Raw genomic sequence first — 12,529 nt, forward strand, 5'->3', positions numbered from 1 at the left:
ATAGGAAAAAGCTGTTTCCATTTGACGGTGGAGCTGTTTTTTTGTGGTTGCTACTGCCCTTTTGTGCTGCCACAGCTCCGATTTCAGGCTGCAGTGCATACGTGATATTCTGTGCAATTTGCACTAGTTGCCTAGGCTGCACTCTTTCTGATAAGCAGATTCTCAGGGGAACCTGTAAATAAATAACAGCAAAATGTGCATACATTGGCTAAGGAAATCTATTGCTCATTTGTCTCCTGGGAATGAAACACAAAAGCATTCAGCAGCCCAGGCTTGAAACCACTGGCAGAAGAAAGGGTAATATCTTTCATTTGAGTTGATACCAAGCTTGTGCTCTGATCTTTGATAGCAGTCCTTAATTAAGTGATTACCACTTAAGTCAGAAAATACACCATTAGTGTTTGGTGGTCTATTTATGGCCCTTCTGTGTCCACAGCTGATAGCTGCAGGTGGGCTGTCACCTATGTTCTCTGTGCTTATATTTAATCACATCTGAAGCACTCTCTGACACTTTAGATCACGGATGATACATGACAGAGTAATTATGGTATTAGAGGAATAACGCAAGGTTGAAGTCAAAGTCATCCAAGAGTGACAAGTAGTCAAGACTCACAGCAGATCTGAGAACACCTGAGTACTTTGGGATGGATATGACTAGGAAACAGCATCACCATTTACTCATACGTTGAGTCTCTCACTGGCTATGGCATTGTGTCAACAAAATTTACTTCTACTGGGGTCTCTGGAGTTGGACCAGTAAAAAATACCTCCACACAGATACAAGTGTAAGCTTATGATGCTAATGAGCAGGAATGGGGTTGTCTTTTGTGTTAACCCCAGGCTGTGATGATTTGAGGAACATACCTTCATGAATTCTAGGCAAGACTACGGACTGTGTGTACTAACAATGCTATAACAGTTTTGCTTCTCTCGAGCCACTTATGTTGACCCAGATATATGTCAAGTAACTGTAGATACCTAGCTGAGGTATTTAATTTAGAAATGTAATTGTCCGAGGCTTTCTTTACAGAGTAATGAGAGTGAGGGGAAAAAGAAAAAGCAATAACAAAAACAAAACACATCTGAGATCTGACTAATGGTTTGGAAGTGCCTGTCTCTGAATATCATCATGATAACCTAAGGCAATTAGGCTGCCCTAAAACTGGAGCCTGAGTTAAGTGCTAGAGTGAGTTCCTATCGCTAATGATTGCTTAGTTGAGAGGAAAGTACTTGGCATAAGAAGTTTGCTGATGCTCTCTCCAGATCTATTTAGAATACTGTCCACAAGATCCAGCTGTTATTAAGGCCGTAGATATTAAGGTCCAAGTCTGTATGTAAAAGAGAGAAAGGGGAACTCTCCTTATTTTTAAGGTCAGCGTTAAAAGGAAGTTAGTTGATGTCCTCTAAAATTACTGAAGAAACTGTACTTTTTATGGGGATTCTTGTTTGTGTCTGCTTGTACATGTAAATATTTATGTTCCCAAGGAAAAGCAACAGGGTTTTTCTAGAAGGAGTGTAAATTCAAATCTTCCCCTCACGTGAGCAAAAATGCACCAGCCCAGCAGGCAGGGAAGGTGTGACAAGGTGTAGGAGAAGTACACGCACCCCTTGCTCTCAGGCTGTGCCTTGTTGGTGACAAGCTAAACATGCTTTTGTCATATTCAGAATGGGCATTTTCTGTTCTAATGACCCTGCTCATCTTCACAGCCCCACCGCCTGCCAATGACCTCGCCTCTGTGACATGCTTTGGAAATGTTCTTGAAGTTTCTGTGCATATCCGGACTTTTGCCAACTGGAGTCATCAGCTGCCTGCTGCACTGCTACAAAACATGGCTGGCTCCTGGCCCCAAGGACAGCAGCACCTACCAGCCGGTAAGTGGTGTCAGCGTGGTCACTTCTGGTGTTCAGCTGCACAGGGGAAGTACCAGACCCTGCGGGTGACATGTCAGATGTACCTACACATATATGTATACTCACTGTGTGCGTAAGAACTCTTATTTACACATAAGCAGAACCAATATTGGTCTAAAGGACTCATTGGGAAAGGGCTCTGCCACTGACCTTTGAAGGGTCTTCCGATCTGCAGGAGGCACTTCATTCCCTCCAGTGTGTAATACACCCTCAAAATTTGGACGTAATTTTGATGATTCTTGGAGTCAAGGTCTCCACAAGCCAGCAGAGAAATCAAGTTTTGTGTTATAATCAAAAAGTCAGAGGGCTCCCCTGGGCCTTCAGTGAGTTTGTGAGCACAGTCATACACAGTCTGTGACAAGCTGGACTTTAATTAAAAGCCATCCTGTTGAAGGACTGGCTGGGTTTGATACATGAAGAGCTTACGTCCCTGTTGGTTTGATGTGGCAATGTTAGTTCTTGAGAGAAAGCTCCCAAATGACCAAGAACGGGTACAGCAATGAGGGGGATATTACTGGCTGGGCTGAGGATGACACTGTAGAGCTGTGGTTATTTGAGCTGCTCGAGGCCACTGCAGATGTATGAAATACTAACGCTGAGAAAGATCTCAGAATAAGATTGAAATAGACGGTTCTTAGCCATCTTAGACAATCTTGGCCATCAATAGACAGTGCCTCTTGGCTGGAAGTGTGACTCAAAGCTGTTTTTGTAATTTTGCATTGGTTTAACTGCATGGATGCTTTGTAATGTAGACACTTCTGAGTGGAGCAATTCCTGTTCCCTGCATACCTCTACATGCTTATTTCTCTCTCCCATGATCTCTGCTTGTCACACTGCTTGTGTGAATGCTTTTTAGTTCATTTCAGCTACAAAAGAGACGGATAAACAAAACGGTGCTGTATGAGCTCTATATACTAGCCAGGCTCATTTGGCTGAGCAGAAAACACTCTGGAAGAGACACTGTGATGAGCTACCAAGATCAGGCTGAAAGCAATTGGAACAGTGCTGTCAGGGAGATGTGCCATCAGGGATATGACATGATACATGATCAAGGAGATATCAGATCTGGTATCTCAGATCTGACACCAAACGGAAAACACAAAGAGGATGTGGTGTACTGAGCCTGTAAGGGATAGGCTGGAGGGTACCTTACAATTAGTTGTTAGGGATTATTTTCTAAGAGATTGTGCTGCCCACCCTATTTCACATCACTCAACAGCAGATATTTAGTGGGATATTCTCTCTTACCCTTACTCTGCTCTTTGTCAACGTGTGATTCCTGTCTCTTTGCATCCTTTGAAATTTTGGAGGCTCAGAGCCGAGTTTGGTCCAAATGAACTAAGAAGGGAAAAGCTGCAAGATCCAGCTTTCCTCACTGGGTGTGGAACTGGTCGGTAGGTTTCTATCTGGAGACAGAATTTACAGGGCACTGATAAAATTGTGTTTCTGCAAAGAGCAGAATTTGATTCTCCTGTGTGGAGTCTGCAAATGCACTGGGTTTTTCCTGACACCAACTAAAGGACCCAGCACGTCCTCTGCACCGCTATTGTTGCTGCCTTGAGCCCTCATTTGTTTAACCAAGGTAAATTCTTGCTCAACTGGAAACTGCTCCAGCAAAGGGATGAATGCAGTGGTCCCTGGGAAATGGCTCAGGGCCTGGAAATCACACCAGTTCCAGGGGAAAACGGAAGCCTTTGTGCCACAGGGGCACTGGCACCAATGCAACGTCTTTTGACAATCAGAGGAAAAAAAGCACACAAGAGTTTTCAGCTCAGCTTTCTGGGAAATTGCAGCTTTTGCAGGAGTACTCTGACTGCTTTCACTCCTTCCTCTTGTGAATACTTTTTCAGAGATATTTCAGAAATAATAATTATTTTTCTATCCATTTGGAGAAGCAACAATAGATTTGAAAGGGAAAGAAACCCACTGTAAACTTGTTATTATCACATTCAAGGCACTATCTAGGAATGAGACCCTATAAACACCTCTGCAACACTCTAGTTAAGAGGTTAGGATTTCCTGCACTGATATAAGCAACTATCCGTTATCAACCTGCAAGAAACCAGACTACAGTAAGTAGTTTCCACAGAGCTGGTTTGTCCTTACTTCAGAAAGGATTCAACACCTAGGAAAATGTGTAGTTCTAGAAGAAAGAAAAACATTCTGTATTTTCCTTGAATCGTCTAGAAGTAGAAGGCTAACAGTGTGTCTCAGACTCAGACCCTGTGCTATTTTTTAAATATTTATTCCTTTTCCCTCTCCAAAGAAAGAAAAGACAGGAGCACTGATGCCCAAGGGACCTTCATGGTATTTCAGATATTGCCTCACCTGTGAGGAATTGGCTACCAGACTCCTAAATGCGCCCTTTGTTGCTCTGACTTGTATTTAAATAAATTTTCCTAGTCTAGAGTTCAGGATTCACTTCCCTTCTGAAAAGCAGGTGGGACTGTGGGGGAGGCACTCAGAAGAGCAGTACCGACTGGCGTCCAGGTGGTGCAGCTCTCAGCAGGGTTTTGCATTTTAGGGCTGAAGGTCTCAATGTGTTTCTGTCTGTGGAAGAGCAAGGTGGTTAACAATCACCCTGTGGTGCCTGTAATCTTGTTTTGTGGGGTCAGTAGATGGCTAAGGTACAGGAGATGGTGTGACAGGATTATACTGAAAGCTGAGGCAATCTGTTTCCTTTCTCTCAGGAGACAAAAAAAAAAAAGAGGAGGAATAGCTTAGAAGTAGATTAAAATGAGAAGTTAGCCCTAGGAGAAGAGTCTAGGGAGAAAGATTAAAGGAACAAGGACTGTGGGAATGAGATGTTCTGTCATTCCTGCTGGCTTAGCTGGTCCTTCCCTTTGCTTATGGCTTCTCAGAGGGTTGTTATTTATTCTTTGAAACATTCAGAACGGAGGGGAGAGCGGAGAGTTGGCTGCCTTGCAAAGCCTCCCTGGGGAAGGGCAGGTCGGGCAGTGCAAATTAGGGTCAGAAATAACTCAGGGAGGGAGACACGAACGGGACAGGGTGAAGCCTAACTGCAGACTGAAGGAGATGTTTGTCTGGACAAGAACCAGCCAAGGTACCAAGCCAAACAGGCTGCTGCTGGGGCAGTGATGCTTTAGCTGAAAGCCTTTGTTGAGGCTCATGGACTCCTCGGAGTCATGAGCTCTAGGTTTGTTTAGACATCGGTCATCCCCCAATCATCAAAAATAACCCCGGCCCAACTTAGCCAGCAGCCTGTGTTGCAACCATACCAGACTCTGCATGAGTCAGGGAGAAAACTGTAAGAGAGGAAGGGAAAGGACGGCACTGCGTGGGCTGCCGCAGGGTGTGGTGAAGGAAGCACAGCCTGCTGCCACCTCCCGAGGTAGCATCGCTCTCTGTCTCTCATCTAAATCAGTTTTTCTGGATGAGTGCAGGATTCACTTCCCCTCTGAAAAGTGTGTGGGACTGTGGGGGAGGCACTCCTGAGATGAGCATTGACTGTCACGCAGGTGGTGCGGATCTCAGCAGGGCTTTGCATTTTAAGGCTGGAGGTCTCAAGGCATTTTCTTCAATGAGCAAGAGGTGACCAGGTGCAACACGTGTTTGCTCTTACCTTGATGGGGGTGGCGACTTCTGGGCTGGCCACCACTAAAGGAGAGATTAACACCATGCCCGAAAAGTCACTGAGTCTCTCGCTAGCTGTCAGAATGGAGATGGCTCCCCCCTGCAACACAAAATAACATCCCACAGCTTAATACAGATGTCAACGTCTCATTCACATAGTAATCCTACATGTATTGCTGGAAGGGGTTTAGGCCAAACAAGCAAACAATTTCTGCTCCAGCAAGAGTGCATTGTGGTCAGCAAGGAAGGCTGGAGGTGTGAGTTACTGCAAGTGGCTGATTTTTGTCTTTCTGCTCTCATGCTGCAGACCCTCACATCGCACTGAACTCAGCCCTCTGTGTCACGGCAGCCAGTTCGCTGGGATGCCTTATGTCTTCAGTTAAAATGGCTAAGAAGGAAACACCTGACTTCTGGTAGTTTGGGTGGGACTTGAGAAGTGAGCTGGGGCTCTGTAAGCGTGGCAGATCGGTGCTGCATGGAGAAAGGGAAGGGAAACCAGGCTGGCTCCGTGCTCGTGGCACTGGTAACCCGGGTAACAGCGATGCTGTCAGCTGGCACGCAAAAATCTTCATTAATTACTGGAAGTTAAATATTCTCCTCTTCAGTGCCGCCGTCCCCTCCAGCCCCACAACCTGGTGGCTGACACCTGGCGCTTCATTTTGAGCTGAACACCAGCCAGGCTGAGCCCTCCTGCATGAGGACAGCGGCTGATGGTGAGAGGGGTGGGGGACAGAGGGACTTGGCTGGCTTGCTCGGGAAAGTTCGCAGAGGATTAGTTGCCAAGGGAAATATTTGGTGAACTTCCATGCTGCCGGAGAAGCAGGGGCTTGTTAAATGGAGCAGCAGCGAGAAGCATCTCAAAGACCTCACTGGGAAATTAGCTCCTTGTTAAAGCAGCTTTGGAGCGCAGCGAGCACTTCAGAGCATGCCATGCGTTCTTATGCAAGAACACTCGTTTATCTGAGCATGGGCTGAATCCCAAAGTACTTATTCATTTTTCTCTCCTCCGGGAAGGCAGGGGGAGAAGATCAATGACATCAATGGGAATATTGCTAGCTTGAATAACGGGATTTGGCCCGTGCTGTCAGGACCAGACTTCAGATCTGTTCACCAAATCAGCGCCTTTGTTTTTGCAGCCCTAATCCTTGGTACATTTTCCTGTAAGGTTGTTTAACAGAATGAGGCTACAGGGTGTTTTCGTGCTTCATCCCCTAGCTGCTCACAAAGCTTTGGAGGGCTTAACCGCCTGGTTACTGGGTAAAATGAAAGGAGAAGCCCGATGCAGCAGGGAGGTGGTGGGATTTATCTGCTACCCGGTGTGCTGGAATGGTCCCAGTAACAAATAGGCCCATTGTTGTAAATGGCGCTAATTAGGGCCATGATCCAGGTGGAAAAGTTAAGGACTGACTATATTCAAGGCAGATCTGGTGGGGTAAGGCATGCTGGCAATCAGTCAGTGAATAAAATGGAAGGGATGCTTGCACGTAGTTGTGTTTCTCCCGCTGTGGGCTGAGTTATTTCCCGCTGCCTGCAGTTTTACCCGTGCTGCAGCACACACCCTGGACACTGCCAGGAGGGAAGGGGATGATGCTTACCATGGAATGTCCCAGGATGAAAACGGGCAGCCCAGGGTGATCTTTCTTCATGAGATCAATGTGCTGCAAGCTGTCCCTGATGAAGACGTGGAAATCTGAGACAACCATACGATCCCCTTCGCTCTGCCCATGGCCAACTGTAGAGGAAAAGGAGAGCATGTGTCCAAGTCATTCACAGCAAGGGTTGCAGTCCAGAAAGGCGTCATCAGAAACAAGCCTGTTGGGCTGCTGCTGTCCTAACCTAACCTCCTGCAGTCAATTAGAGAGTCTGTGAAGATCTTCCTCCTCGGAGATCTTCAAAAACTGCCTGGACGTAGTTCTGGGCAACCTGCTCTAGGTGTCTCTGCTTGAGCAGGAGAGTTGAACCAGATGGGCTCCAGAGATCCCTTCCAGCCTCAACCACTCTGTGATTCTGTGATCTCTCAACAGAAAGGGTGCTGCAGACATACAAAGGAAGCTGCACAAGAACAGTTTAAAAAGTGTTGTATTGTTCGTGACCTGGCTAAAAGAATGCTATATTCCTCTGTGTTTTTACATGCTCTGCAAAACTGCACCCTGGGAAATTGTTTTTTGCCCTAGAGGTCATAGCTGCTGGACTCTGATAGTAGAGCAAGAACTGCTGTGTGTGGAGTCTTGCCAAGAAACGGAAAAAATCCTAAAGGCTGGATGTGGTCGTTATAAACTTAATGGGCCTTGGATGTAGCCTTTTCCAATGCGTGGCTGTGTATGAGCTATGCATGAGCTTTGCAGAGTCCTGCTTTCCTCTGGGCTGCCCAGGAGCAGTAGGTGAGCTGGAAACTTTCCCTGCTATGAGTTGTAGAGCTCTCTGTGGATAGGATAAGTGATGGTGGTGGTGACAGCCCCCAGTGGGAATGTCTCGAGTGGCGTGCTCCTCCCAAACACATACTCGTGCAAACTGTGCTGCACCTGGCTGCCTTAGCTCTTTCCGTATCTGGGAAATATCTTGTCTGATCAAAGGGAAGGGAATGGCTAAAACTGGAGATGATGAGTTGCTATGGAAACAGGGGATCCCTGGCAGAGGTGGAGCCAGCAGACCCATGAATGTGGTCCCAGGCAATTTGGAGCCTGCAAAGGCTTGAAATTATTGCCACCCAGGGAAGTGGTTTCAAGTCTGCCTGACCACACAGACATGTTGGTACCCATCAAGGAGAGGAATCTTCCTTAAAAACAGTCTCCTCTTTATTTCTACTTCATGCACGTTGTTAAGGAAAACCGAAGGGAAAAACACTAAGCAAACCACTTCTGTATGGTTAGGGTGTAGGGAATCTCAAACACAGCTCCCTCCTCCCCTGGGCCTTCCCCAGTGGGACCAGAGAGCAGGGAGAGAAATTGCAAAGCACAAAGGCAGTGACTTGTCAAAGGATGTTAAGTGCCTGGTAATTGTTTACATGCTGGATGGCACCCCCTATAGTGATCACCAAAGAAAAGCATTGCCTACCCAGCCCGAAAGGTGAAGGTTTTTCAGCTGGATCTGCTGGTGAGAGTCATACCAGAAGAAATCAGCACGTCTGAATTGACTTTCTGGCAAACTGTCCAGAAAATCACCTCCCAGATGAAGCAAAACTTCTAATAAAGAGCTGGACTAAATACACCCCATCTAAGAAAACCTGAGCTCCAAACTTGCTCTTCTTTTACCCTCCCAGGTGGTCTCCAGAGCTGGGCCTTATGGCAGTGAGTTACTGGTGATGCTTTCCATGCACACACTCCAAGTCCTGCCAAAACATGATACTGCAAGCATTTACCATGGATCATTGACCAAAAACAGATCAAAGAGCCAATTAAGAGATCCAATAATCCACGGACAAGAAGTGGGTCTAGTGGATCCATTTAAAGTGATTTTTATTGCAGATAGAAAGTGAGCTTTTCCCAGCCTTTATACACAGAGCTTCATCACTTTGTGGAGCTCTAATGTGTTCTCTGCCTAATAATCAAACCGCAGATTTAGCAAGTTAATATGAGTTGAGCAGTCCAGGGAGAGGAACTTTTTCTCCCAGCAGAGCTCTGCACTTCTTTTTCCTCTGGTGCTGCCTGCACTTGCTTGTGGTATCTCTTTCTCTGCAGAGCCTGCGTAAGACAGCTGAGCAAGCAGAAATAGCAATATCCCCATGGCCCAGGTCTGTATATGGGCCGTGACTCTCTGTTGTGGGGCTGTGAGGCTTTGCTCTATTTTTGGATAGACAGAGGCAGGTCTGGAAGGTTTCCTTCATCACTGGTCCCACCGCAAAACAGTGATACTGCTCATAGCAGTGAGAGTTGTGATTGTGGGAAGCCAAGAAATGCCTGTGCAAGCACGTCACTGGAGTTCTCCAGGTCTGTTTTTTTTTTTTTTTTATTGATTACTTAATGAACCTGCCATTTGAACCTAATTTCAACTACTAAACTACTGTTCCCCACTGAGATGGCACAGCAGTGCTCGGGGCGCCGTCTGGCTGCCTGTATGGTAAAGGAAAGCCATGCAAGTCTGCATCAATGCCCTCCCTGCCCCTTGCTCAGGGTTACCTGATGGCATTGCTAGGTTGCCTTCTTTTATTTTATTCCTTTACTCTCTTCACCTCCAAGAAACCAAACTCGTTCCTCCAGAGCATGAGTTTATTGAAAGTTCAAATATCCCAGCTGAGAAAGCTTCAGGGTGAGGAACTAAAATGAAAGGCATGTGCACAACCAAACATCAATACAGTCAAGAGTATTGACATATTCTTCTCTGATCTTTTGCCTTTGGAGCTATTAAGAATGAAAGGTCAGGTTCATCCTTGATGTGAAGGTATTTGCTTTGGGTTTTGCTGGGAAAGAACCTGACACAGTGGTTCCACAGCACCTGTGGCAAGGCACTCAGTGCAGGAGGGGACCTGCCCGCAGCTGGGAACTGGAACTAACCAGGGGCTGCTCAGCACCCACGTGAGACAACAGCCAGCCAGAAAAGTGTCACGGGAGTCTCAGCTCCATGAGTTCCCACCACAAATCTCCTCCTTGGGTTTCAGAGGGATGTCTTAACCAGCTTTTTTGAGATGCGCATCTCCAAAGAGCTGTAATCGCCCATGCACTTCTGCATGGCACACTGGGCTTCAAAACCTTTCAAATAGGTTTAAAGTTTTCATACCCAACTTGCATGGCTCACTGCTGATGTCATGAATCTGCAGTAGCTCTGTGACTATTTCAGGTGGCAGGCACTGAGGTAGTTGTGGGCACCCTTTCCTAAATGCAGGCTTTTAAAAAAAGAATCCACAACTTGTTTTCAAATTGCCAGTCTAGGATTAGGTCTAAGCCTCCATTTCCAACCAAACTCCTCACTGCAAAATAGCTCAAAGTCTGAATAAAGGCTGCAGTGACATAATAGATATATAATAGCTATTAAGGTCTGCTCTCTGTATTTTCTGTAAAAGCTTGTTCAGGCTGCAGCTCTGCCACCACAGGGACAAGAACAGTGACTCGTGACAGTCATCAATCCTGTCTGAAACCATGACCTCAGACTGTGATTTCTCCTATGGCTATGGATCTTCCAAAGCTCCACACCTCTCTGGGTGGATCAACAATGGAATATTTGATGGTGGATGGTGTAAGGGCTCTGGGGACTGAGTTATCACTGCATAGGTATCGCTGCCTGCATGGAAGAACCTCTCGGGCTGAATAGGCTCAGCAGCATTGCTCATCTCAAAAAGAGCTGGAGCCTCACTGAGGGTGAAAGCAAGGGAGAAGCTGCTGAGCAGCTCCTCTGCTGAGAGAAAAACAGAGGGGCCTTTTTTTCAGATAGCAAAATTAGGTGGCAGCACAAACAAGATGGTGCTTTGACAACTTTTGTCTTCTCAGCATCACACTGCGTTCCCTCTGGAGTGGGAGGGAGTTTCAGATCCTCATCAAATCACACTGAGCAGTGATGAAAAAATCCCTCCGTGCACCCCACTGCATCACACCTTAGCAGAGACTTGTCCTCAGGCTTTTATGTAAGCTACAGGCTATTGGTGTTTCTTTCTCCTTTTAGTGCCAGACCCTCACAACAAAGGCTCAGCCCAACCCTGTGTGCTCAGGTGTGGCACGAACTTTTCAAAGCTCCAGCTGGAATGTTTGGCTGCAGAAGATGAGATGACACGGAAAATGCAGGGTCAAATGCTGACTCCAGCTATGCTGCTGTAAATTTACTGATTTCGGTGGTGTCCTTTAAAGCATACAGTCATGGGAGAGTAGAAATTATGGTCTACGTTGTTTTTTCAGCCTTTGCTCCCTATTTATTATGGAAAAGCCATAAAACACAGAGAGAGGACATGAGAAATCTGCCTGGGGAGCAGTAATTCTCCAGGCAGAGTCTGGATCTTGACTTTCTGCATATTTGGAGGCTTCCAACTTTGGGGGAAAGGGAATGGTTTGGATCCATTGTTACTGTAGTGAGGACAACACTACAGGCATCACTACAGGCGAAATGCTATCTATTGCCAGCTGAAGATAGAAACAATGAGGAGGAACTCAGGGCTTGACCTCAGGATCCATCATACTATGTGTTTGTTTTCCTCTCTAGAAGCCTAACTCCAAGATTTTAAAGAGGGAGAGCCACTGACAGAGGGCTGGGAGAGGTTTGGGTATCCCAGACTTGCTGCTTTCAGAGCATAAACACATTTCACATTGCACTGGCACTAACTGAGGAGCGCGGATGCAGGAGATCTCAGCAGCAGCTAAATGTGAGACCTGCCACCACCGAGACATCAGTGATTAACCAGCCCCAGCTGAGGAGCTGCTCCTGCACTGCAGAATCCCACACCAAAAGGACACTTCCTAATTATGTCAGAGGGGGCCGTCAGCAAAGCTTGGTGCTGATTTAATAAGCTGGAGCCCGGATGTGATTCCATTCCCAGCAAGGCCTTTAGAGGCCAGAAAAGGTGATCTTACTGCTCCAGCACTGGCTCAGCAGCAGCAGCAGCACGTTTCAGCACACCCACCGCTGTGCTGGGCAGCAGTAAAGGCAGGATTTCTGCAAGATCCCCTCTTCTTTCACTGCCTCCTTGATCGGTAAGCGTTTTGGAGTAATCTGGAGACTGACAAGTCCATTTGAAACAAAAGCCTAAATGTCTTTTGGAGGAGGCATTTAGATGAGCATTTTGTGCTTATGAACTTTATCAAAGATTTGCTTTATTCTTGAAGGCCTCAGGTTTCTGCCCCAGAATGGAGTAGAGATGGGTTTCTTGCTGGTGTATGTGGTTCTGGACGCTGCAGCACATGAAAGGGTGGTGTGCTTTTTAGATTAAAAAAATTTTGGTTTTGAATTAATGCTAACTAAGAGATCCTATAGATGCTTTGACTCTGCTGGTGGCCCAAACAGACCTGGAGCCTGTGAGAGGCAGAAGCTGATGACAGCCATTTGTTTGGCTCTTTCTGTGCCCAAGGAGAAAATGTTCCAACCTCATCCTCTGCTGCAATCCTTC

At 46.5% G+C, this 12,529-nt stretch overlaps 1 protein-coding gene across 1 annotated transcript in view; it reads right to left on the reverse strand.

The window, feature by feature from the left end:
* MGLL (monoglyceride lipase) overlaps positions 1-12,529 on the reverse strand; it is a 63,884-nt gene that overhangs the window by 10,411 nt on the left and 40,944 nt on the right. The window contains exons 4-5 of the mRNA XM_082767857.1: positions 7,101-7,237; positions 5,495-5,605 (exon numbers count right to left, since the gene is read on the reverse strand). Coding sequence (XP_082623983.1) covers positions 5,495-5,605; positions 7,101-7,237 — 248 coding nt within the window. The remainder of the gene's footprint in view (positions 1-5,494; positions 5,606-7,100; positions 7,238-12,529) is intronic.

Source organism: Aythya marila (assembly GCF_965140915.1).
Source record: "Aythya marila genome assembly, chromosome: 10".
NCBI lineage: Eukaryota > Metazoa > Chordata > Aves > Anseriformes > Anatidae > Aythya > Aythya marila.